Consider the following 25,318-nt stretch of genomic DNA (forward strand, 5'->3'; position numbering starts at 1 on the left):
TGGACTAGGCGTCAACGACGATGGCGGAGCGATTGACCGGGTTCGATAGGCCCACCGTGTGGCACGAGTTCACTCCGCTTGCGATCCAGCACAATTCCGTCAACTTGGGCCAAGGTATGTGCTCCGCGTGATGTCGCAAGGAAGGTGAAGGGATCTCTTCCCGCAGGTTTTCCGGATTGGCCGTGCGACGCCTTCGTCAAGGACGCGGCCAAGATAGCCATCGAGACTGACATCAATCAGTACGCGCGTCCGGGCGGCCACCTCCGCCTTGTGCGTGAAATCGCCAAAACGTACACGTCGACCCTGGCCCGTCCTGTTCCGATTGATGCAACGACAGAAGTGGCGGTGGGGGTTGGAGCGTCCGAGATATTCTACAGCGCCATGATGGGCCTCGTCAACCCTGGCGACGAAGTCATTCTCATTGAACCTGCATTTGACATTTACGCCCCCCAAGTGCAAATGGCCGGCGGGGTTTGCGTCTTCGTCCCGTTGCATTTCAATGAATCGACATCACAGTTCGAGTTGGACATGCCAGCCACGGCAGCTGCGTTCACGGCTAAAACGCGTGTCATCGTTGTAAACAGTCCGCACAACCCGACCGGTGCCGTCTTTTGCAAAGAAGACCTGAAGAAGCTCGCCGCCATTGTCCAGCGGTGCGTCTTGCCATGCTGTCTTTGGTCCCACCACCGACTAACAATCAGGTCGGTGCAGCTTCCCAAATGTAGTGGTCTTGGCCGACGACGTGTACGAGCACATCGTATTTGCACCGCTGACGCGGTTTGCGACTTTGCCGGGCATGTGGGAACGCACGATCACGGTGGCGTCGGCGGGCAAGACATTCTCCGTGACGGGGTGGAAGGTGGGCTGGGCCGTCGGCCCGGCGCACTTGATCAAGTGGCTCAACTTGGCGAACAACTGGGTCATGTTTTGGTAGAGTCATGACGATGATGGTGCATGCACCAACTTGGCTGATCTTGCACGAACTCGTCTAGTGTGGCGGCGCCGTTGCAGGAGGCGGTGGCGACGATGCTAGAGAAGGCCGTGCTGCCTTTCGAGTCGTTCCCGAGCTACTACGCGCATCTTGGCGACAAGTACCTGAAGAAGCGCGACCGCCTGGCAACGGCGTTGACTGAGCTGGGGATCCCAGTCGTGTTGGCCCAAGGGGGGACGTTTTTGTTTGCCGACGTGTCGCGCGTGGCCGTGCCTGCGTCGTATTTTGCAGACGGCCACACGTCCAAGGACTACGCGTTCTGCAGGTGGCTGACGATCGAGAAGCGCGTGACGGCGATTCCGACGAGCGCGTTCTACAGCCACACGAACAAATCGAACGGACACTGCTTTGTCCGGTTTGCGTACTGCAAGTCGGACGAGTCCCTGAACACAGCCATCGAGCGCTTGCAGTCGATTCAACTCGAGTAGCAGGCTGCGAAATCGAATTGTCCACTCACGCGGGTGAACTTGGATATCGAGCCCACGTGTACTTGCCTTGGTAGCGATGCTTTGTGTGGCGTAGAGGGGTCGCTATAATCGTGCCTATCGCGCTTAAGCACACTAAATTGCACTTTATCCGAGTGGCCATGTCGATCCTTCGACATTTTCCTGTCCTGTGATTGGTCGAGGGGACATCTTGAAACGTCGCGCGGCCAAGGCGAAGGCAAGAATTTGGTCAAGGCGCGAGGCATACCATGGGCATGCTTCTTGGAAAGCACCGATACAATAGCGACGAGTCGGTCGAGCTGCTGAGGGAAACCAAGTACTTTTCCCAATGTGTGTATCTACCTCTCTCCTGTCGTTCTGCTTTGATCGGGTTTCATGCCAGGGACGTTGGCGGACGTGCGAGAATTGCACGCGCGGTTTCAAAAGACGTGGGGATTTGCCATCACAGAGAGCCAACTCGAGTCGTTGATTTTGCTCAAACAGCCCGAGGCCGTCTCGTCCAAAGAGATCTTTGCTGTGTTGGACGCGACGCGGGATGGCAAACAAGATGGCCGGATCGACGGACTCGAGTTCATTGGCGGATTAACGATTGTATGCCAAGGAACATTTGAAGAACGCGCTCGATGTACGCCACCCGCATTTCACCATGACAGCAATCGGCAAGGACATGCCGACGCCCTCATCACCCTGCCCCTCTTGTAGTTGCATTCGAAGTGTTCGACTTCAACCTGAACGGGTCTTTGTCCCCAATTGAGCTGGTACGAGCAATCGCGACATGGATAAATTGACATCGTGTTTGCGGCAACCAGGCGCTCTTGATGAAGTCTTGCTACAGCGGAATCACAGTCTTGACGGGTGGCCGTCTAGCGATGGTTCCGTCGATTCCAGCCTTTGTCGAAGTTGCCCAGCAAGCGTTTTCCCGCTTCGACAAGGTTTCAAAATCCGTTAAATCTTGGTCGAGTTCACAGGGGCACTGAGTGCATTGTGTAGGACGAGTCGGATGCACTCAACTACGACGAATTCGTGTCGTGGGCAAGGAGCAACCGAGACTTTATGATTTACATGGAGGCATTTCGAGCGATCTCCGAAAGTGCAAAAGAACGTGTGCCCGAAGCCGAGTGGCTCCAGGAGGTCGCGTTCCTCGAGCCTCATGACTCGGTGTGATGAATTCGAATAGGCCAGCGACGACGACTCGGACATCGAACTTGAATGTATTGCCCCGCTGCCTTTGGCCACCACATCGACCCCGTCGAATGGCCACACCAAGCCGTCGCAACCCCACCAGTACGAGTTCGAACCGTGGATGCTCGCAGAACCGTCCAATGCACCAGCCGTGGCGGCCCCGCCGCGCCTTCCACCCGTAAATTTGTCACTCGAATGGGTCTATGGGTACCGCGCTCATGACACCCGTAACAACGTTCGGTACACGGCGTCCGGCGACATAGTGTACTTTGTGTCCCGGCATGGGATTGTGTACAATAGCGATCGCCACGAACAGCGCTATTACCAGGTACGAGAATTGTTCGCCTCGACTTGCATCCTCAACGAGCGATAGGGCCATCGCAACGAGATTCGGTGTCTTGCAATGAGCCCCACAGGAGATAAGGTGGCGACAGGAGATGCTGGTGCTGACTGCGCGATTCATGTGTGGCATCCGATCACGTTGGAGTGCTTGGCTCTGCTCAGCCAATTCCACGACACCGGGATTGGCTTGTTGGCGTTTTCCAACCGCACCGACGTCCGTCTAGTGTCGGTTGGCCTCGACGAGAACCACCGCATCGCTGTGTGGAACTGGAGTGCCAAGACCGTGTTGGCATCTGGCATCGGGTCCACGCAAAAAGCATTGGCGGTCGCGCTTCACGACAACGGGTCCGAGTTGGTACGCATTCCACGATCCGTTCGATGCAGACGATTGAAATTGTGATGTTCCCAGGTCGTGGCAGGGCACAAGAGTTTGGAATTTTTCACGGTCGAGCACCGCATTTTGAAAAAGGAGCGGGCGAGTATGGGAACCAATGGACTCTTGCAAGGGTTCCTCTCGGTCGTGTTCTTTCAGCAATACGTGATTGTCGGGACAAGCCTAGGCCAGCTGTACCAGTTTCAAGGCAAGCAGCTCATTCGGACCGCGCAAGCGCACCCAGTACGACCGCCATCACCACCCTGTTTGGTTGAGCAACATGTTTTGCTGGTAGGAGAAAGAATCAGTCAACTGCTTGTTCGTATCGATGGGGTCCTTCTTTTCCGCCGGCAAGGACGGGACGATTCGGCAATGGGACACCACCCTGCAACCGATCGGGCAAACCGTCGACTTGAGTACACTCAACCTGAACATGCACGACTACCGGATTGCCACCCTATGCTACCGCTCCGACTCGATCCACGGCGGGTACCTTCTCGTGGGCACTCGGTCCAGCGTCATTGTCGAAATCGAGGAAGCGACAAGCGTGGTGCATCGTATCACGGCATTTCACCAAACGCAGCCGTGTACCGGCCTGTCGACGACCAACAAGCGAGCCGAGTTTGTCACGTGCGGGGACGACCGCAAGATCCGGCGGTGGAGTTTGCGGCGACGGCAGCAGGTGCACTCGCTGGCACTGCTCCAACTGTCACCAGGCCGATGCATTGCGTATTCGACGGACGCCGAGTGGGTCGCGATGGGGTGCGCCGACGGAACGGTACCACCGCTTCGCCCTCTCCCCGTTGCCCTGACTTGCGCCGTCGCTAGATTGTGCTTGTCGACCACGCCCTGACAGCCATGCATTTGAACTTTCGACACGCGTCCAAGGAAATTGTCGCCATCAAATTCGCGCTCGGCGACCGACTCCTCGCCGCATCTTGTGCAAACGGCGTCATCTACCTCTACCGCGTCAACGTGTCAAGCTCGCGCATGCAGCTCACGCGCCACGCACTGCTCAAGCCCATGCCGAACGAACTCGCGACGCCGGCAACAACGCTCGACTTTTCCATCGACGGGCGGTACTTGCAAACCCAACACGGCTCGACCCTGCGATTCTGGGACGTTCTGTGTGCATCTCGCGTGTACGTGATGCAGAAAATCCGCGACGTCGTGTGGCATTCGTGGGAAAGCACGATCGGGTATTCAATCCAAGCATTCCACGGCGCCCAAGATCAAGTCGCGTGTGTATCGGTGAACCACCGCCGCAACCTCGTGGCCGTCGTCACCCACGACGGGTATGTTGGTGTGAGTGCTTACCCCGCGACGACGATGCAAACGTTGCAAAAACAAGTGCTCGGACACGGCCGCAGCAAGAGGCAGTCCCATCGCACAAGCCACTGTGGATTTACGAGGCACGATTCGGTCTTGATCACCGCGGGCAGTCACGATCGATGTGTGTGCCAGTGGACGCTGACCCGGGAAGCAGTCGACGAACAGCCGAAACCAGTGCGGCAGGTTGGTTGTACAGCCCAGGGTCAAGCACAGTGACCACTCGCTTGTGGAACGGATCGGTCAACCTAACGAATGTAGCAGGTCCTCGAATCGTCAACAACCGAGCTGTCCATGCTCGCGACTCCATCACGACCACCCCACAATACCGCGCTCTCGACGCTTCTAACTCCTTCGTATTATCAACCGAATCCAGCCTACAAAGTGTACGCATGTGGACTTGCTGGGCGATATCTGCAAAACCACGTAGGGAAGCGCCAGACTTGGACTTGGAGCTCGCATGGGTGCACGGCATCAACGTCACTGGCGGTACGGCCAAACTCGGCGTGACAGACACGGGGGAAATCGTGTACGCCGCGGCCACGATTGGGATCGTCTTTGACTACTGCGCTCGCAAGCAGCGCCACTTTATACACCACAAGAAGAACATTACAAGGTATGCACTTTGTCACGCTCGAGCTGGTGCAATGACCTGCGGACCACAACTGTCGCACGTAGTGTGGCGGTCCATCCGACTGGAAAAGTGGCCGCGACAGGATCGTCCATCGAAATCGCGCTGTGGAATACCACAACGCTCAAGACGCTGGGAGTTCTGCCGGTTCGTGCCCCCGTCATGCTGTTGGCGTTCAAGGCGAGCGGCGAGCTCCTCGTCGCCGTCCTTGCCGACACCGTCCACACCATCGTTTGCGTCCTGTGGAAGGAAATGCACGTCGTGGCCACGGCCCAAAACACCTTGGATCAAGTACACTCTGCTGCCCCACTCGTTGGACCGACTGACCCTGGACATGGCGTTCGATGTAGGTGTTGGCCTGCAGCTTTACCAACAACGACGCGTCCTTTGCCACGTGCGGCGTCGACCACGTCACGTTTTGGACGGTGGTTAACAACCACTACCTTCGGTCGCAACGCGGGATCTTTGGTCGCGTTGCTGTCATGGGGACCCTGACGTGTGTTGCGAGTGCAGGGGACCTAAAAACCTTGACGGGGACCCGCGACGGTGCGCTGATTGTGTGGGACGACCACCACGCGTGCCAGCTCATCACAGGTCATGCCGCGACAGTAACGTGTGCGGTGTACGTAATTGCTGTCAAGCAAGTCGTGACTGCGTCTGCGGACGGTGCGATCTTTATCTGGCGATGCCAGCCGTCCCATCGCAAGGAATTCCTCGTAAAGCTCGCACGTTGGCAGCCTGTCGCCCCAACAAGTGTCGTTGGACTTGCTGCAACTGACGACCTCACGTTTGCCGTCACCGATGACTGCACGATCCTCGAGCTCGCCCCGAGTTGTTTTGAATGGATCGAGCCGTCGACGGCACCGACACCAACACAGCCGCAAGTTCTCGTGCAGTGGCATGGCCAGATCATGGGTACAATCGGCGGCCTCGCGTGCCACCCGACCCTTGACGTCATTGCCACGTCCGGCGCGGACAAAACCCTGCGTGTGTGGGACCTGCAAACGCATCTCCAGCTCAAGTCGAAAGCACTTTCCGCCCCTGCCAACGCCTTGGCGTATTCCAAAGTGCAAGACGACAAATCCCGGTTCCATTTGGCCATCGCGCTCACGACAGGTTCACTAGTGATCGTCCATGACACGACCTTGGACGACGTGACAACCATCGAGTGCAGCAAACAGGCATGCGTCGACATGAAGTACTCGCCGTGCGGGAAATTCCTCGCGCTCGCATGCACGGACGCGTCCATCTATGTGTTTGCCATCGACGACAGCCTCGCGTATGCTTTCCACGCCAAGTGCGAGCCCCAAGGCACCATGAATCGGCACCCCATCACCCACCTCGACTTCAACTTTGACTCGACCATCCTGCGCAGCAACGCTCTCGAGCTACAATGTGCGTTTTGGGACGTCGCGACCGGTCAACACTTGGAGCATTCCGTGTCGGCCCGCGAGACGCACTGGCACACGTGCACGTGCCCATCGACGTGGTCGCTCTTGGGCGCCAACGTACGAACAGCATCATCGCTTCCAACGAGTTGTTTGTTGACACGTCATGTAGATCGATGGCACCGTTGGACTCACGTGCGCAGACCGCGTGCATTCGGACAATCCTGTTGCGGTGGGCACAGCCACGTTTTCGTCGATTTTGCCGGTCGTTGCCATGGGCGACCAGGATGGCCACATTCACCTGATTTGGTATCCGTGTGTCGAGCCCAGCGCGTCGAAATTGTACAGCGGTCATGCGTCGCCCGTTCGTTGGGTTCGATTCACGAGGCACAATCGGTTTCTTGTCAGCGTCGGCACGTACGACCGGACGCTTCTCGTCTGGACCACGGACTACGCTGCTGAGGTCAACGAACGCCGCCAGGCGGCTGCGTCGTCACCCGCCACCACCCACCATTCCTATACGTCAGCCAAAGTTCACTTGACCGATGAACGGCTCTTGACCGACAGCGGCGACCGGGGCGAAGACAAAGGCGACGAATTCATGGCTGTCAAGCCGTGGTTGGGGGCGATTCGCGAACCATCGAATTGGACGCCAAAACCAGGTACTGCCCCGACGAACCAACGCCTTCGGTGGATAACACATGCCGTAGATGACGCAGAAGCGCCCCAGAGCTCCCTTGAGCTGTCCTTCGTGTACGGCTACCGTGGCTTTGACACTCGAAACAACCTGAGCTACGGCGCCGACACGAATACGATTGTGTACCATGCGGCAGCTCTAGGAATCGTGTACGACGTTCAGCAGCACCGCCAAATCTTTCACTACGGGCACACGGACGACATCATGTGCCTCGCGGTACACCCCGAAGGGCATGTGGTCGCAAGTGGCGAGCGCGGCCGAATGCCCAAAGTCATTTTGTGGGATGCCAACTCTGGGTCGACTCTGTGCGTGTTGTCTGGGTTTCATCAACGAGGAGTTAGCCATGTGGCTTTCAACTGTCGAGGCGATTTGATTGCGACGCACGGCATGGACGCTGACCACAGCTTGGCAATTTATAACCTCCAGGGCAAACTCGTCGCCAAGGCAACAGCATCCAAGCAACCGGTGCGTTCAGGACGGTGCACGAAGTCGTGATCTGTGGATGACTGGTTTTGCCATGGCATAGATTCTTGGCATGGCGTTCCTCGACAAGGATGGCATCAGCGTCGGTGAAAAATCTGTCCTCTTCTGGAGTGTGTCGCAGACGAGTCTGTCGGTGAAAAAGGGATCGTTTGGCAAGGGCGACAGCCGGGGCACCGTGCTGTGCGCGGTCTTCGTGCTTGGAGAAGCTGTCACCGGTCAAGCCGACGGATCGTTGTACCAGTGGAAAGGTCGCAATTGCGTATCGGTGTTCAAGGGCCACGAGGTGGGTAGTTCAAAGCGATCTTCCATGAGTCGCAACGTCCTGACGATGGGAAAATCGTGGAAGGGAGCGGTGAATTGCATGCACTACGACGCCACGTCCAAGAGCGTGATCTCGGGCGGCAAGGATGGCATGATCAAGTTTTGGGGCCCGTCGTTTGACGTGTTGATGCAGTTTGACTTGAAAGCTGGAAATGGTGGCCGTGGTGGCAGCATCCGCAGCCTCAGTGTGGACAATGGCAAGTTGCTCTTTGGAACGCAAGCATGCGAAATCTGCGAAGTCGACATCTCAGACCTGCGCAAGCCAGTCGTCCCCATGCGAACATATATCGAGGTACGTCCAACGACACGTAACGAGGCATGGTCATGCGGCATGCAGTCACAAATCTCTTTCATGTCTTCGAACGTCCACAGGGCCATGGCGGGGGAGAGCTGTGGGGGCTTGGGGCCCACCCGGAGAAGCAGCAGTTCGTCACGGCCAGCGACGACGGCATCGTCCGCCTGTGGGATGCACCAAACCGGTCGTGCCTTGCCAAGCTCGCGCTGCACAAAAAATGTCGCGCTGTGGGTCTATCACCCGACGGGAATCACATTGCCGTGGGAGGAATGGATGGATCGGTGCGTGTGGAGGCTCTCAGTCACATCATGAAGACTGAACACGTGCACGCAAGGTGGCGATTCTGAAAGGTGGCCTCGAAGGCGTCGTGGTCGAGTTGCGAGTCAGCATCAAGGCCATATCGGTCGTCAAGTACTCGTTCGATGGAAAGACGCTGGCGGTGGGCAGCCACGACCAGCGCATCTACTTGTACACAGCACCAGCATATTCGAAACGTTGTGTCCTGCGGGTATGTCGCTCTTCCTTGTTCGAATCTGTGGCCTCGAGTTCACAAGGGGGACCGGTGGGTGTCGAACTAGGGCCACAGCAGCTACATCACCCACTTGGACTTTACTCTGGACTCGCATTCCATCCAGAGCAACTGCGGCGCGTACGAGCTGCTCTTTTGTAAGGACGAGATCGCAATGTGTACCGAAACGCGAAGCTGATGAAGCATGGTGCGCAGGGGACGTTGCCACTGGCAAACAAGTGACTAGCGCGAACACCCTACGCGACGTCAAGTGGCACACGTGGACGTGCACACTCGGCTGGCCTGTACAAGGTGCGCATGATTCTGGTGAAATCTGCATGTTCTGACCATCAAGATTGCCAGGGATTTGGCCTGAACGCGCCGACGGGACAGACATCAACGGCGTCTGTCGAAGCAATTCCCACAAGAGTGTCATGACTGTCGATGACAATGGCCACGTCAACTTGTTTCGGTATCCATGTGTCCAACCTCATGTACGACAGCTGAAGTTCCTACACCCTCTCCTCACGATCGCTTGCTCTGTTCGCAGTCGAAGTCGCGGCAATACTTGGGCCACTCCTCCCACGTGACGGACTGCACATTCACGAAAGGCGATATGTTTGCCGTCTCCATCGGTGGCGGCGACAACGCCATCTTCCAGTTCAAGTACATTGAGAAGTAGTCGTAGTGTTAACACATCCCACCTTCTTCGCCTTCGTCGTCGTCATGAAAGAGCGCCGCGCTCCTCGTCCTTCGCCCATATGGCCATCCTCAAGATACATACATGTTTTGTGTGTGTTGATGCAACAACCGGATATTGTGAATTGCAGCGATCGGATTGGTGGAATCAAAAATCCATCCGGATAAGAGTCCGGAACATCTCCATGACAAAAATCCATCCGGATAAGAGTCCGGAACATCTCCATGGCGAAGTCAGCGTTTCGACGGTCAAGGCCAACTCTGCACGATGGCCAAGGCAACGTCTGCTGCCGCGTCCGTGGATGGGAAGAAGGCTGGCACGTATTCCAAGGAAGAACCTCACGTGGAGGAGAAAGTGCCGCTGGTCGCGGCATTCCTGTGCTACTTCAACTTTGCGATCCTCATCACGTTTGGCCGAATCCGCGACTTTTTCGGGTGGTGGAGCGGGTACTCGCGATACCACTCGAAGGGCGTGAACAAGGAGGGGTACGCCGATATGTTCATTCCGTGGGAGAACTTTTACACGAATCGCATCTACCACCGTGTCCAAGACGTGTTTAACCGACCAGTCTCGTCCGCCCCTGGTGCGCGCATCGACGTGATCCAGCGCGTGTCGACCGACGGCAACAAGTCCATGCAGTGGACGACGAAGACCCAAAACTGCCTTAACTTGGGCTCGTACAACTACCTCGGATTTGCCGATGACTGGATGAACACGTGCGCGTCGATGGTCCTGCCCGAGGTCGACACACACACTGTGTGCAGCAACTCGCCGTCGGCCGAGTATGGCACAACCCCAGTGCATCTTGAACTGGAAGCGATCGTGGCCGAGTTTGTCGGAAAGGAGGCGGCAATCGTGTTCAACATGGGCTATGGCACCAACTCGACGTCGATTCCGGCGTTGATGGGGCCGGGGACACTCGTCCTCAGTGACGCGCTCAATCACACGTCCATCGTCAACGGTATTCGCGCGTCCGGAGCCTCCGTAGCTGTGTTCAAGCACAATAGCGCCAAGCACTTGGAAGTCATGCTGCGCACCAAGATTGCGAGTGGCCAGCCCCGCACGCATCGTCCCTGGAAAAAGATCTTTGTCGTCGTCGAAGGAATTTACTCGATGGAAGGAGAGATCTGCAAGCTTCGGGCCATTGTGGATGTTGCCAAGAAGTACAAGGCGTACATGTACGTGGACGAAGCGCACAGCATCGGGGCGCTCGGTCCGACCGGCCGCGGCGTGTGCGAGTACACGGGTGTTTCGCCCAGTGAAATCGATATTCTGATGGGAACGTTCACCAAGTCGTTTGGTGGTATGGGGGGGTACATCGCCGCCTCCAAGGACGTGATCGAGTTGCTACGCAGCGCGTCGTCCGGCCATTTCATGGGGACGTCGTTGTCGCCCGTGATTGCCGCGCAAGTGCTGGCGTCGTTCAAAGTGATCATGGGGCGCGACGGCACCACCATCGGCGCGACGAAGCTCAAGGCGCTTCGAGAAAACGCCAACTTTTTGCGCCAAGGCCTCATGGACGCTGGCATGGTTACGTTGGGCCAATTCGACTCGCCCGTGATCCCAGTCATGCTGTACTCGATCTCCAAGATCGCCGAATTCAGTCGGCAGTGCCTGCGACGCAACATGGCCGTCGTGACGGTCGGGTTTCCAGCGACACCGCTCTTGCTCGGTCGTGTCCGATTTTGCGTGTCGGCTGCCCACACCCGTGCGGATTTGGAAGAGGCGCTCCGGAACTTGGCCGAAGTGTCGAAAGTGTGCCACATTCGATTCCACAAGCATTTGTTTGGGTAATTTGGATAACAACGACGCGTCTGTCTTGTGACAGAGTCATCTGGCGATGCTGTCCATGCTCTGGCTGCTGCCAACGCTACCCAACACACTTACGTGGCTGGCGCTGGCCCATCTCACACGAACGACTTATGCTCTGGCTGCAGCCACCGCTGCCCAACACACTTGCGTGGCTGGTGCTGGCCCATCGCGTTTTCAAGCACAATCGCCACGAGAGGGACGACTGCCGAGAGCTCTAGGAGCATTCAAGCAATTTTTATACAATCCGTGCCGACATCATAGTGCTGGGACCATCGTTTCCAGCAAAGCGGAATGTCCCGCCAACCGCGTCGTCCTCGTCATTCTCTCCATGATCAAGGTTCTTTATCCGTGTTCGATGGGCTCGACGCGTCTCCATGCTGTGGGGTACACATGCTGAAGGTCAGCAGCTCCCTCTCGTTCAACCCATCCTAAAAATCATCTCCACGTGCCCATCATGCAAAGGCATGGCAAAGGCACCCTTCTATTTATGAACCAGCTACGCTTTCTACTCATCGTCCGACTCGATGTCGCCATACTGCCACAAACACAACCGACGGCGTTTGGCAGCGTCCTGTGCGGTCAAGAGTCCGTCCACAACCTTCTTCTGGTACGACTGGGCAACTTTGAATGACTTGCGGTCGACGCGGGCGACACCACTCTCGAGCAGCGTTTCGCCCACGCTCTTGTCGTTCACGAACAGAGACACTTGGAACCGTCCGGATTCATCGCGGCCGTGTACGACTCCAGTTAACGTCTTGCCCCATGCAATGTCGCTGAGCATTTGCGCAGCGTCCGCTGCGTAGTCGTGGTTCGCCTCGGCAGATTTGACGAATCCCAAAACGCATTCCTTGGCCTGGCCAGGCAACGACATCATCGTGGGGTCGAGCGGTCGGAGCCGCGTCACGGGGAGCACTTCCACATTGCCGTAGTCAATGAAGCGGACGCGAACAGTTTGAGGGGAAATCGACTCGATGCGCGCGCGGTTCCACAGCGGACCTTGTCCGTCATCAAATAAAGCGGCGACCAAAGCACCCTTGCGCAGTTCGGTCGTCTTGCCGTCGACACCGACCGAGGCCGTCCATGCACGCAACTGCTCTTCCAGAGTCGTCACGATGCGGTCACTGATGTTTTGCACAAAGAAGTGTGTGTGGCTCACGATCTCAGAGAGGCGCACGACGGGCCAGACGTCGTCGGCCGTTTTGCGGACAACGGGGGCCGCCGCGGTGGCTTCCTCCGGGATCACGTTCTTCCAAATGTTTTTTCGTGCAGTCTTGGCCGCCTCTTGAGCCTTGAGCAAGTCGGACGCGGTGGATGTTCGGTCAATGGAGAAATCGTCCGCGCGGCCGTACCCGGCGGCCAAGAGTTGGCACCCAATGTTGTTTTTCACGTCTTTCTGGCCAACATAGAGCGGTCCGAAAACATTGCCGGCTCGATCCATGTCTTCGATCTCGACAATCACGTTGCGCTGGTTCACAGCACGCCGGGAAAACTTGCGCGCGTCTTCGCCATACGGTTCGGCTTCCTTGGACGGTCGCGCGGGTTGCGGGCACTTAATGCCAGCCAACACATAGTTCACCATGCAGTTCTCCTTGGGGATAAAGATCTTGAACCGGTTGCCAGCATACACTTGTTCGACGACTGCGCGCAGCGTCTTTTCACGCTGCAGGAACGGCAGGTATTGCTTGGCTTTGTTTCCGTCGAAGCAGAGGTCGGTCACTCGGGCCTCAGGCGACGGCTTGCCGGAGAACTGGCCGCGCTTGGCGGCGCGGGCCGCGGCTTCGGCTGCCACGAGCGCATCGTAGTATCCCGACTTTTCCTCATCTTGCTTGTGACGAACAACTTCGCCAAACCCGTCCAACAGCAACTGCTCGCCCAAGTTGATTCGTTCGGCTGGAGCCGAGTCGCCTTTCTTCTTCTGGGCAGCTGGTTCGAGGAACACGCTGGCAAACGTCAGCAACGAGCCCGCGTCGTTCTGCGCGTTGTTGCGCTCGTATTCTACTTCAATCGATACGACGCGACCAATGCACTTGTTGCGGAGTGCTTCCTTGGCGTCCACTGAGTACGGAGCGTTGGGTTCTTCGCGGCGGGCATTGCCTAATCGTGGCGCGCGAATCGACGACAAGTACAAGCGCATCTCGTTGTTGTTGGGCTTGAGCGCCACGACGACGCAGTCCCCGGACACGACTTCGACAACTAGACCCGTCAGGTGGCTCTCGGTGGCCTGGAGCACGGGGGCTACATAATTGACCCACACGCGAGTCTTGTTGAGTTTGGCCAGCTTCTCAGCGTTGCGCATTTCCGTCCGATTCGCCACGCTCGTAAACTCGGAGCTCCAGTCCGACATCTTGCCGAGGCCTTCCTTGAGAAGTTCGATACTGATATTGTGTCCCGACGGGTGCACGACACTACCAAAGAGGTTCTAGCAGACATGAGTAAACACGTCGTGAAAAACATCGAGGCGGGCGGTAGTACCCCGAACTTGTCGACGCCTTCAAGCTTGACATGGACTTGGCGGTGCAACAGCCGCACCTCCGTGAACAACTTGGCCTCTCGGGCGAACGGCGCCGGGCCAGTTTGGTCGGACCCAACAGGTGGATTTAAGCGAGGGCATTGCACACCCGCCAGGGAAAAGTTGATGATTTGCATCGTCTTGAGGAGGATCACGCGCATGCTCGCGCCATCACGGACACCTTCAATAATTGCAGGAGTTTGTTGGCCTTTGAAGCGCCCGAGCAGTTCATCCGAGCTCGGGCCATTCCAGTCGACATGCAACGCGGCGGTCACGGCGTCTTCGCTGTAGATACCCTTCTTTTCCGACTGCGCGACTTGTTCGAGACGAAGCAGTTCTTCGTGATCCGGGGATGCGCCATCGCGGCTTTGTTCCATCGACTTGACTTTGGCAAACCCTTCACGGGCCACGGCCAGCCCGACGTTTTCGCCGTTGAAGTAGACCGATCCAAAGTCACGGTTGATAGCAGCGACACGGTAGTCCACCTTGAATCGTACAGGCTTCCCAATCAACAATTTGCGGAGGAATTCGCGACTGGCAAACGCATACGGCTACGAACGTCGCGCTGCATTGTGAGCACCACGTAACAAGTTTGTATTTGTTACCTCGTCTGTTTGCTCGGCCGTGCGCGCAAGCTTGGGCGCTTGCAGCGACGACAGCGTCAGCATGAGCTCAGGAGGAGGTCCATTCTTAGATGCGCCTACAAGCACGACAGTGTCCCCGCTGATGACAGCCTTCACGGTAGCATTCCCCGACGCCATGATAGATTTTTGTTGCCCAGTTGCAAAATGCATTCCAGACCTCAGACAAGCCACCATACTCAACTCGAGGCTTAAATCAACCCAATCAAAATGGCTGTTCAAAACGGTGTTTCAAACAAAACGCATTGAGACGTTTTGAAAACGTTCGAGACGTGTTTGAAAGGTGTTTCGACAACTCGTTTGGAACGGCAACATATTGATGGCAAAGCCCCGCACCGCTTGCAGCAACGCAGCGTCATGCAACCAAGTCCAAGCTTGGTGCCGCCGCTGTGTGCGGTGCAAGTCTCAAGCGTATTGCTCTAAGGAATGCCAGATCCAAGCGTGGCCCTCCCACCGCGCCGCGTGTGCCAACATGACTTGCGTCCAGAAGTGGCGCGAACTAGAAACACGGTGGTGGCGCGGGGTGCCACATGAAACGACACAGGCCATGATCGAAAACGGACTCAACCCTTCGTCCATGGTACGTGCTTGCGTTGGTCAGCTTATGCGTGCGCACCGCGATTGCAACTCACCGCCACGGTTGGGTAGGCATTCTACGGCGAAGTGTATTTTACATTGACCGGATTGAAGCCATGCGTCATGCTTACAGGCATCCCACTCGCTTGGCGGAGCTCCTTCCTACAGAGCGTCATCGAATGCAGTGGCGTCCTTGGACTCAAGTCGTTGTCGCTCGTCACCGTTGGGCCTGTGTCCACCATGTCCTTTGCCTTTGCTGGCACCATCGCCTTGGTCAATACAAACCACCCATTGGCAAGCGAAATCGTCACGGCTGTCTCAACGGAAATGCCATTGCGTCTTACGGAAACGGCGGTGGCACGGTGGCTGGACTACCCTGTCGCACTCGACACATGCACCGACTCGATGGTTGAAGTCGGCTACTTTGACTCGACAACCAACCAACTCGTCACGTCGTACTGCGCTAGCTTGCGCGATCGCGGCCACCAACGGCAGATTCAAGACCATTTTGAACGATACGCTGAAACCCTGGGCTCCATGATGCTGTTGCGACGGGAAGCCGTGCTCGTTTAAGGACGCTGTGCAAAGTCCACATACCGTTCCCTCCATGGGCAGAGCCGCCCAGTGTTTGGTTCAAGCAGTAAATGGGATTTCGTTACAGATTCGGACCCTATCGCGACTCGGTGCGCACTAGCGGCGTGTACGATGCATGAATTCTCTTGGCCCATTGCACAGCGTTCCCTGCTGCGACAGTTGCTGAAGGATGGGGCGTGGTATCGGCTTGTGCTTTCGTCGCGTTCTCCACATCAGCGACGACATGGTCTGGTCGTTCCTGCACCGAGTGGTCGTGACTGTCTTTGGGCTTTTTTGGTTTATCTGAGCTCGCTGGTTTCGTCTTTTTCAACGGCGTTTCGATGCGCATTCCCGTGGCCTAGAACATGGACGCCATGGAGTCGCTAACATCCACGGTCTACGCACATTTTCGCGTGCAGGATTGCAAAAATCCGACGCTGTCTGCACCTCCACGGGGGTGTATTTCTTTCGCATGGTTTGCCAGGCCGACGTTGTGCTGGTGTGCAGTGGTTTGAGTGCTGGATCGTCCAGGAACGATGTCGAGTACAGACGCGACGCCGGTGTGTTGGTGTGAAAGGCGGAAGGGCGAGATTGGACTTCTTCCGCCACGAACTCTGCGACGTCAAATGGCGGCGGCGAATCCAGCACGTCATCGTCGTCGCCTTCCACCCTTGTTGGACGGGTCATTCTGGTGCTTACTCGAGTGGAAGCTGCGGTCGTCGAAGTTGTCGCAGGATGAAATCCAAGATTCGACAACATCGATTGCACTCTTCTCGCGCTTGTCATGGGTTTCGTGGGTTGTTTCTGTTTGCTCGGCTTTTGCATGGGAAACGCTCGAACGTTGTCCGTGTTGTAGTCCGACGGCCCTACTCCAAGATCACCCTCGATGCGATGGCGGACGGAGCGCGCACCCGGGGCCGCCACAGTTGTCGCTGGCACGACAGGCTCAGGCATGTCAAACGTCCACTTGTTCAAGTGCTTTGCTTCACGCAGTTGGACTGGGGCGTTCGTGTGCCTCTCACGCTTGTGCGGCACCGATGCTTTCTGTGGCTAGAGCACGCATTTCGTTGGCAACGACGTTGTTTCAAGTTGTCGAGACCCCGTACTCGGTTCATTCTGTCTTCGATTTCCAGGACAATGGGTCGGAGGACATCGACGGGGCATTCCGCGCTCAACTCGTGCGGAGTCTACTCCATCGCTTCAGACAAGGCAAACGTGATGTTGTTTACCATGTGGAGCACCTTGTGGACAAGGGCATTGGCCGCGGCAATGCGAGTCAAAATGGCATCGTCTACAGCCACCATGATTCCGTGGACGCCGCGACCGTGGCGTTCGACGAAACTCACCTGACGTTGGTAAGGACTGCGCGACTTCAAGTCGTTGGACGAGGTCGGACATCGTTTGCTGAAGCTGTCCAAGCGAGCTGCGGGGTATTGTTGTGCGAGATACCGCCTCCTGGCGAGGCATCGATGTCGATGGTCGTGGTGAGGCTGTGGTGGGAATATGCACATCGTTCATCTCGTTTTGTAATTGCTGAACGAAATCTTCATCTGTGCTCGAATGAACTTTTGTCACCGGCGATAGTGCAGCTGGCACGGTGGGTGGGCGTGTGCGTTGTTTTCCTCGGGGTATGGTACTGGCCGGCTCGTTCAGTTGGTCGGTGCTTGCATTGAAAGCACGAGGCAATGCATTCTTTGTGGCGACGGCGTTTGTCGTTTGAGAAGGTGCTTGCCGCCCATGGTTGGCAGACCGTGGCTCGACAGGATCGCCCCAAACAAACCTGTTGGCTTTCTTCTTGCGCTTTACCCACGGCTTTGCAGGGACAGTTGGCGCGGCTTGAGCTCGAGCTGGGGGTTTTGCTTTTGCTGGAGGCTGGGACCGAACCCATTGATCCATAAACGATAGCAACGACCGGTAAAAGAGGCACCGATGGAGAGGGAAGCTGCCAGTGATGCCATACGTGTCATGCAGAGCGGGCTACAAGAACGCATGGATGGACGGCCTCAAGACGGTATGCACGTACCACAGATAGCCGCAGGAATTGGTCGCCAGCCACATTCCGGTCGGCAAACGCATCCGACGGGATGCGCAGCACATCAAGAAAACCCCGCACTTCTTCCGGGCTCCATGCTGTAATGCATGAGCGATCTACCCGTGGGCTCCTTCAAAACTCAAAACGACGACGGTCTGTGCCTCCTTACCAAGGAATTCAAACTTGGACATTGGTTGCATTTCAATTTGCTACACGGAGCCCGCTCGTTACGATCCTTGACCGCGACTGCACAACCCACGTCTTGGGGTGGAGGTACCTTTTTCAGCAACATGCAAAACTGCTTCAAAGCCTTCCCGTCACAACCGGCCAAGCGAGTCGTCCGAAGCTGATCCAGCAGCGCGGATCCGACGACCAGAGGTACGAATTTCAGGTCGGCTTGCTTCTACAGCACCAAATTCAGTTGTCGTTGCAAAACACAAACGACCTCGGCTAGCTTTAGCTGCTTTTCGCCACGACGCTGGACGCCAAGATTCGTCGAGGCAGAGAGCGTCGGCACGTACACTTCGACGTGGTGTCGCAGTTGGTTGCAGCAAACGTCCTGAAGGCATTGCGGACACAGTGCAGTGGAGCATTCGCAACACCAATGTTCCGAGGTACTTGATAAGCACAAATGGCACGTTGCGGTGCTTGTCGTGAGCTGTTCGCTCAAGTCTGGAGAGGGAACGCCCACCAAGGAGGGCTCGGCGGCACCGTGGAAGTCGGACGAGGTTGTCAAGAACGCGTCGACGACAGTCTCGAGTTCACGCGACGTCATCCAGATGCCGCTGTGATCACCATCTCCTCCGCGCTGCAGTGCCATCTGCATGGTTTCGGTCATTGCTTGCAGGGCAAGTGGTATCGCGTCTCGAATAAATGTCGCCTTTGGTTTGAGTGGTGGCGGTGCCACCGCTGGTTTTGTCTAGATCGGTTCGTTAGGACGAATGTCGTTGAATACCTCCACAATGGAGACGGTGATTGTGTTGTACGTTGCACGACGGTGACTTGCGGGCGTCCCCTGGCATGGCCGCGCGCTTGTCGACCTTGGCTTGGACACCCTGTCCGCCGGCTTTCACGTGCGAGATGGCATCGATGAGCCGTAGAAGCTGCTCCTCGGTCATGAAGCACGCAGCTTCTTTTGCCGCTGGCTTCCCGGGGACCAGGTTTGGTTTGGACTTTGGTGGAGGCTTTGACGTGGCAGTCGTGGCGACAGACATTGCGTTGGTCGACAGGGCGTGTGCTGCCTTGGGCGCTGGTTTGTCATCTTCGACTGGATGATGAAACAAATTCCTCCATTCCAATTCGATGGACGACTTGCTCATGTATTGGCAAACGCACAACGCAACAACGCGTACCGATGAGCGTTGCGAGTCTAATTGTGTACCCAATTCAGTTTCCAAACTCCCCGCCGGCGTTGGCTTGTCAGCGGGATTTGCAACCGGCGCACACAACAAAGTAGGAGGCGCTCGTCTTTCCCGCGTTCGACGACGGTCAACGCCATCGACAGGGGCTTCCAAGCAGGTTGATGGTGTGAGCAGAATCGTCGCGTGGACGACTTGTAGGACCAGCTCCCCTTTTCCAAGGATATGTTCATGAGTGGCGGCGAATTCAAATCGCGTGCGGCAAGGGGGAGATGAAAAATGGTCCCGGACCTGTGCACGTCAACTCGTTTGAAAGACTTGTTCATGTTCACCACGATGGGATTACACTGTTATCGCATGTCGCTGGGACCGACACGTACACCAGAATGGCTGTAAAAAGCGCGGCGACTGCCGTGGGGCGTAATGGAAGCGTGCGGCGCGGACACGCAAGAACGGAAATTTGGCGGAATTGCTGCAGCGAATGCGTACCAAGACCGTTAGTCTTGAGGGACAAGCGGAACGCAGTCGACGAGTCGGGGGTCCCATTTCACGTCCCGAGGGTCTGGTTTTGGGATAGCGTACGACCGCCACGTTTTCACATCGAGCAAGTAGAGCCGTGGCCCAAATCCCACAACGACTAATCCATTGAGAAATGCGCTGGCTTTGTCCAGGTACACGACTTTGTCCACTGTCCACTCGTCAAACGAAAAGGTAAACCCGCCGAGGGAGTACAAAAACAGCGACGGCAACTTTGGCGCGGCGACGTGGGGGTGACGTACCCGCTGAATCGCCAACGACCCGACGATCGACAGGACGGAAAGGCCGACGAGGGTATAAAATCGAATGCAGCTCCCAATTTCAATCACGCCAGTTGTGCACAGCACGTCCAAGTTGCGCCATGTGCATTGGCGGGACAGCGACGTCTTGACCGTAAGCGGCACGGTGAGCTGCAACAGCGCGGTCGCGAACCAGTGCGCGATGGAGCTCATCGTGACATAATGGCGCGTGTACCCCTTGGTCACGATGGACAAGACGTCGTTGAGTATGTACGTGAGCCAGCACACCTCGCCCGAGACAAGGATCGTCTGCAACGTGTCCACAAAACTCGGTGAAATCGATTCAAACTTGGTCAGGTGTCCGTCGTGGTTTTGCACGAGGGTCAGTTGGCAAGTGCTGAGCAAACAAATGGCCGAGACGGCGCGAATGATCAGCATGGGGCGACCGATCCAGACGATGCCTCCAACTCGGTTGAGTTTCAATAGGTTCCACGCCTCGACGCGGCCGCAGTGGCTCACAACATACAACACGGCGACGCTAGCAATGCTGAGCAACCCAAACGTAACATACTGAATCGCCACGGTGAAGTACAGCGACAGCGACCGCGGGATTTCGGCCGGATTGACCGAGTACTGCGACAGCCGGCGGTAGTCGGACAGCACCGAGATAGTCGACCCGTCGCCTTCGAACACGAGCACTTCGCGAAGTCCTTTGGTCCAATGGTACAAGTAATGCCAGCTGAAAAATGAAAAAGGACCCGCAACAAACACGTTGGCCGTCGCGATGTCGTACGTTCCCGTGGTGGAGTCGCGAACGTACTGAAACAAACTCACGTTGAGAGCTGTGGCCGCGGCCAAGAGCTTGTCCGGGTCGCCAAACAAGTGCCGAGCGTTCACAAGATACGTACGGACAAACGACGGAAACGAGTCCAGAATCGACACACACGCTGCCGACTGGGTCGGAAACGCACAGACGGAAGCGTTGTCGCTGGAGCTCTGCACCCGCGTCATGAGCGACGCAAGAAGCCCTTCGTTTCGGTTCATGTGGTACGCTTCTTGGATAGAGTTGCTCTGGCACGGCGAGAGGATGCCGGCAAACGGACACAAGAACCCTGGGTCCGTCGACATGGTAAAACAGAGCGGGCTGCCGCCGAGAAACGTGTATCGACGCCATTCGAGCGGCACCGAATTCATATACACGCCATCCGCCAAATCTTTGTACCGCATCGTGGCGTTCTCGGACGAGAACAAGAGCGTGTTCAAGTACAACTCAAACGTGTGGACAGCGCTCGCGATTTCCGCCGGGACCGGCAAGTGCCGGACATCCACGGAGCCATACGGGCCCAGTCGTTGCTCCACCAGAGCGGACGTCCACCCGAGCGGCGACGGCAACGTCCCGTTCTCCTGGAGAATCTGCTGCATGGTCACGTTGCGAAAGGCAAAGTCGGCACTGGTCCGAACGAGCGATCGTCCGTGGTTGGCCAGCAACGACGACGTGTTGGATGCCATGGCCCACAAGTCGCTGGCCCACGTCCAGTACATTTTGAAAGTTGTCTGCTTTGCCAAGCGCCACAACGGGTCACTTCGCTTCATCGTGAGTGTGTACTGGAACCCGAACGAGTTTTGCACGGCCAGTGTGTTGTGGACCCCCGTGATGTAGTAGTTTTGCCACAGCACGTCGAACTGTGTCAGGAGCATGGCGTCCCACAGCGCCACCTCGGACCACACCGCGCTCGTGTGTCGTGGCGCTGACCACGTTTGCAGGAGCCACGATTGACCACGTCTGGTTTTGCGCAATTCGTTGCCAACAGCCACCTCGAATGCATCCCCCCAGCACGCATCAAACGCGGTCAAGTCGATGTTTCGCAGCACCGACTCCAAGTACACGGCCGCGTTGTTGGTCGCACGGGCTAAACACCGGGTCTGTCGTCGTGGTGAATTCGCCAGGTCCCATGTCCTGTGGAAGTCGACCCAACAGTATTGCGTCGCGAGCCACGGGGCCAAACAGCCGTCCATGGACCGTAGCCCTACACGACCGACCGAGTTCACTCGACATTTGTTTGTTTCACGGGCCGTCGTACCTTCGATCGCGACGTGGCGCTGGTCGAGATCCGTGCTTGGAATGTTCATGGTCGGGGGCAGCGCAAACTCGACCGCGTCGTGGGTTGTGTTAAACACGTCGTAGAGAGCAAAGCGTGTCAAGTCGATGCTGCCGGGTTGGTACTGCCACGTGAAAAGCGATGCGAGAAAGCGATGGCCGCCGGTCGAGTTGAAGCCTTGCCACCAGAAATCGTTGGACATTTTCCCTTCAAGAACGGTGAGGTACGTGACACTACTGCTCAACGTGCACACGATGTACGCAAACCCGACGACGAGCGAGACGGACGACCGCCACGACGGGTGGCGCGGCACGACAAGGTCGCCGACGGTGGGCGACGCCGTCAAGTCGGGCCGCCGTACTGCCAACGGGGCGGCGACGTCCTCCGATTGCGCTTTGGACAGGATCGGCGCGACGAACGTCGACACCGACCCGCGCTTCTTGAACTTTTTCGGGGGCAAACTCATGAGATTCCACGACTTTACGTCGAGCACGTAGTTGACGTCTCGAAACGTAATGAGGATCATCCCGCACATCACGTTGGACGCGGCATCGATCCACCATTCGGACGTCGGGGACCGGGCCTCGAGCTGCTGAAAAAACACCATGGATGACTCGGGGTACAGAAGAAAGGTTTCACGATGGGGTGCAACGGGTTTCCCCAGGACGTGCCGGGTGAAGCAGACGACGACATACACAGCCAGACACACGGCGGCATTCGCGCCGAGGAGGAGTAGCGCCCGTAATGTGCTTCCGCTGTGGATCGTGTTGGTAGTGCACAAGAGAGACGAGTCAAACGACAGCGCGACGCACTTGCGGCCGGTAAAGATGGTCGCGCGCAGCGGAAACAAAATGTCGACGACCATGGCCAGGACAAACATGATAAAGCTACTCAATGGGGCGCAAATCGCGGCGCACGACTTGGTCGCGACCAACGACACATCCAGCAGCACATACGTGACCCACGTCGACTCGGCGGCCACGACTGCTGTTTCGATCCACGTGCGAGGCCGATTCACGAGCGTGCGCAAGCCATGCTCTTGAACCATGTCGAGGGACGACGAGCTCAGGAGAATGACTGCCGTGAGGCCCCGAAGAAAGAGCAGCGGGCGGCCGATCCAAATCGGACCTGCCACACGGTGGAAATACAGCATGTTGCTGCCCGAGATTTGAAAGCTGTAGAACGCCGCGACGCCAACCATGCAGAACGCGGCGGCTCCGAATACCCACGAAACATACCACACGCCAAACGAAAACAACGACGCAATGCTGCGAGGCAACGCGTTCGAGTTGAGGGCCGTGCTGTCGACGGCATCGTACTGGTACGAGACGAGGTGCATGGTGTCGGCGTCCCCGGCAAACGACACGACTTCTCGATTCCCTTCGACCCAGTCGAGAATGTAACCCCACCCTACGATACTAAAAGTGGGGTCCGTCGGGTCGAGCAGCGCATGGCGCAACATGAACGGCGCCGTGTTCGCCGGCGCGACCATCTGGACAAGCTCAAGCGGGGGTTCCATCTCGGCCAAAACGTCTTGGTACATGTGAAAGACCCGCGACGCGCGAGGTAGCATGTGGATGGTAAACTTTTGAAAAGCATGGAATGCATGGATGAGAGAGGCCGCGCACGAATGGTCCTCGGCGGCATCTTGAACGTACCGACATAAACGGTCGATCCAGTCCCGGACAACGACGGCAGACCCACCCGCACGCATTTGAGCGGTCGCCATGACGAGGGCAAAGAGCAAGTGCGGGCCTTTTAACGTTACCGCTAGTCGCCGGGTGCTGTCGCAGCCGTCATCGTAGCCCCATTCCCGTTGCAAAAACGCAGTCGGCGTCGAGTCGACGTTGCACAGCGGGCTGCCCCCGACAAACTGGACGTTGCCCAGTCTAGACCATGCCGACACGGTGGGAAATAGATGGATGGGCTGGACAAAGTCAAAGTCGGATGCAAAGTTGTCGACGTTTTCGAGGCGAGCAGTGTTCATGAGCACGCGAAAGTCCAAGTACAGCGCTTTCAGGGCCGTTGGCACGGGCACCAGGTACAGATCGATCGAGTTGAGCGGTCCGATTCCGCGGCGAATGGCGTCTTGCGTGGGGTTGAACCTGTCTCGTCCGAGAAGGAGCAGCTCGATGTCGGCCACGGCGCCCCAAAACTGTGTGTCCCCCCGGACGAGGCTCGCATTGATGCTCTGTGCATACCACAAGTCGCAGTAGAACCCGCAGCACATGTTGCCGGTCGTCCACAAAACTTGTCGAGGCAGATACGGCAGCACCATCACGTCCAAGTCGTACACTCCACCGAGCGTCGGCGCGAGCCACGTGTACTCTTGAATCCCATGCTGCCGTAAGTTTTGGTACTGCGGCCGCCACATCGTTACGTTGAACGACGACCAGTACGCTGCCTCGTCGACAGGAGATAGAAATGGGCGCCGAGACACGGACTCTACAAACTGGCGGCCTTTCAACGACTGGCGCAGGAACCGGTGCAGCCCCACGTCAAACTCGCCGCCGTCTGCACCAAATGCCACCATGACCTGGTCCATGTCTGTGTTGCGCAAGATCGACTCGACGTACATGGCAGCGTTCTGCGCGTATGACGCGATGCACCGTCGTTCGCGCTTGGCTGTATGCGCCACGGACCACGTCTGGTTAAAGTCGAGCCAACAGTACTGGGTGATGACCCAGAAGAGAGTCCACTCATCCGTGCGTCGGCAGACCACGATGGCTTCATCCGGCGCCAGCGCAGTCCCAAACACAAGACTGCGGACGTACGTGGGGCTGCTGGGTGGTGTGATCGGGGCCATTTCGTCCATCACAAACAAATTCGATGTCAAATCGATGGTCGGTGGGACAACCGAGTCGACTTTGTGCAACGTGTCCATCGCATGGAGCAGAAAAGCATGGACGGACGAGTTGAACCCGCGCCACCAAAAGTCCGTTGTCATGCTCGGACCCAGGAAAATCGCATACCAACACGAACTCACGAGAGCCCCCGCCATGTACAAAATCCCAGCAAACGACAGGATGTACTGGAACCTCGAAAACTTGCCGGTCGTGACAAGGGCGGGCGGCGCAGGTGTGGCCGACAAGATCGGCGAGCCTTGCGAAATCGATGGCTGGTGCACGGTGTCGGCGGTCGACGCTACCGCCACCGGCAACACAGGGCCGGTCATCGGTGCGGCCGCAGGGTGGTCCGACCAACGTGCCTGGTGAAAATGCGGTCAATTGGTCAAGGTGTAACGGGCAGGTTCGGT

General features: G+C 57.2%; 7 protein-coding genes across 11 annotated transcripts; 4 read left to right on the forward strand and 3 right to left on the reverse strand.

Annotated features, from left to right (window-relative positions):
• H310_07059 (hypothetical protein) lies at positions 1-1,598 on the forward strand. Its single transcript, XM_008872341.1, has 4 exons — positions 1-114; positions 167-653; positions 712-930; positions 993-1,598. Exons 1-4 carry the CDS (start codon positions 21-23, stop codon positions 1,417-1,419), a joined length of 1,227 nt encoding a protein of 408 aa, XP_008870563.1. The 5' UTR covers positions 1-20; the 3' UTR covers positions 1,420-1,598.
• Positions 1,599-1,685: 87 nt separating this feature from the next.
• On the forward strand, positions 1,686-9,747 carry H310_07060 (the record flags this gene model as incomplete). 2 transcript variants are annotated; one of them, XM_008872342.1, is made up of 23 exons in its annotated part: positions 1,686-1,767; positions 1,820-2,062; positions 2,140-2,195; positions 2,247-2,369; positions 2,428-2,568; positions 2,615-2,947; positions 2,993-3,316; positions 3,371-3,577; positions 3,633-4,112; positions 4,163-4,853; positions 4,952-5,279; positions 5,342-5,585; positions 5,645-6,845; positions 6,925-7,344; positions 7,393-7,844; positions 7,906-8,145; positions 8,209-8,475; positions 8,556-8,759; positions 8,813-8,986; positions 9,057-9,144; positions 9,203-9,298; positions 9,350-9,480; positions 9,537-9,747. In XM_008872342.1, 23 exons carry the CDS (start codon positions 1,686-1,688, stop codon positions 9,666-9,668), a joined length of 6,657 nt encoding a protein of 2,218 aa, XP_008870564.1. In that variant the 3' UTR covers positions 9,669-9,747. The 2 variants fall into 2 exon arrangements, with proteins under 2 accessions (XP_008870564.1, XP_008870565.1); XM_008872343.1 differs by having other exon boundaries at positions 9,350-9,747.
• Positions 9,748-9,921: 174 nt separating this feature from the next.
• On the forward strand, positions 9,922-11,527 carry H310_07061 (hypothetical protein). Its single transcript, XM_008872344.1, has one exon. It carries the CDS (start codon positions 9,954-9,956, stop codon positions 11,478-11,480), a length of 1,527 nt encoding a protein of 508 aa, XP_008870566.1. The 5' UTR covers positions 9,922-9,953; the 3' UTR covers positions 11,481-11,527.
• Positions 11,528-11,933: 406 nt separating this feature from the next.
• H310_07062 (hypothetical protein) lies at positions 11,934-14,798 on the reverse strand. The gene is made up of 3 exons (XM_008872345.1): positions 14,613-14,798; positions 13,971-14,558; positions 11,934-13,917 (listed from the first exon to the last, which is right to left on the reverse strand). The coding sequence occupies exons 1-3, from the start codon at positions 14,766-14,768 to the stop codon at positions 12,004-12,006; spliced, it is 2,658 nt and encodes an 885-aa protein (XP_008870567.1). The 5' UTR covers positions 14,769-14,798; the 3' UTR covers positions 11,934-12,003.
• A 155-nt stretch (positions 14,799-14,953) lies between these two features.
• Positions 14,954-16,014, forward strand: H310_07063 (hypothetical protein). The gene is made up of 2 exons (XM_008872346.1): positions 14,954-15,228; positions 15,297-16,014. Exons 1-2 carry the CDS (start codon positions 14,968-14,970, stop codon positions 15,795-15,797), a joined length of 762 nt encoding a protein of 253 aa, XP_008870568.1. The 5' UTR covers positions 14,954-14,967; the 3' UTR covers positions 15,798-16,014.
• Positions 15,514-19,196, reverse strand: H310_07064 (hypothetical protein). Of its 4 annotated transcripts, XM_008872348.1 has the most exons (11): positions 18,816-19,196; positions 18,275-18,748; positions 18,107-18,232; positions 17,999-18,038; positions 17,821-17,945; positions 17,144-17,774; positions 17,027-17,088; positions 16,904-16,984; positions 16,709-16,847; positions 16,203-16,663; positions 15,514-16,155 (listed from the first exon to the last, which is right to left on the reverse strand). In XM_008872348.1, the coding sequence occupies exons 1-11, from the start codon at positions 19,146-19,148 to the stop codon at positions 15,895-15,897; spliced, it is 2,733 nt and encodes a 910-aa protein (XP_008870570.1). In that variant the 5' UTR covers positions 19,149-19,196; the 3' UTR covers positions 15,514-15,894. The 4 variants fall into 4 exon arrangements, with proteins under 4 accessions (XP_008870570.1, XP_008870569.1, XP_008870572.1 ...); XM_008872347.1 differs by having other exon boundaries at positions 15,895-16,155; positions 16,203-16,847; XM_008872350.1 differs by having other exon boundaries at positions 15,895-16,155; positions 18,275-19,196.
• Positions 19,197-19,427: 231 nt separating this feature from the next.
• Positions 19,428-25,285, reverse strand: H310_07065 (hypothetical protein). Its single transcript, XM_008872351.1, has 2 exons — positions 22,045-25,285; positions 19,428-21,990 (listed from the first exon to the last, which is right to left on the reverse strand). Exons 1-2 carry the CDS (start codon positions 25,235-25,237, stop codon positions 19,685-19,687), a joined length of 5,499 nt encoding a protein of 1,832 aa, XP_008870573.1. The 5' UTR covers positions 25,238-25,285; the 3' UTR covers positions 19,428-19,684.
• Positions 25,286-25,318: the final 33 nt, after the last annotated feature.

The sequence above is a fragment of the Aphanomyces invadans genome (genome assembly GCF_000520115.1).
Source record: "Aphanomyces invadans strain NJM9701 unplaced genomic scaffold supercont1.13, whole genome shotgun sequence".
Classification (NCBI taxonomy): domain Eukaryota; phylum Oomycota; class Saprolegniomycetes; order Saprolegniales; family Verrucalvaceae; genus Aphanomyces; species Aphanomyces invadans.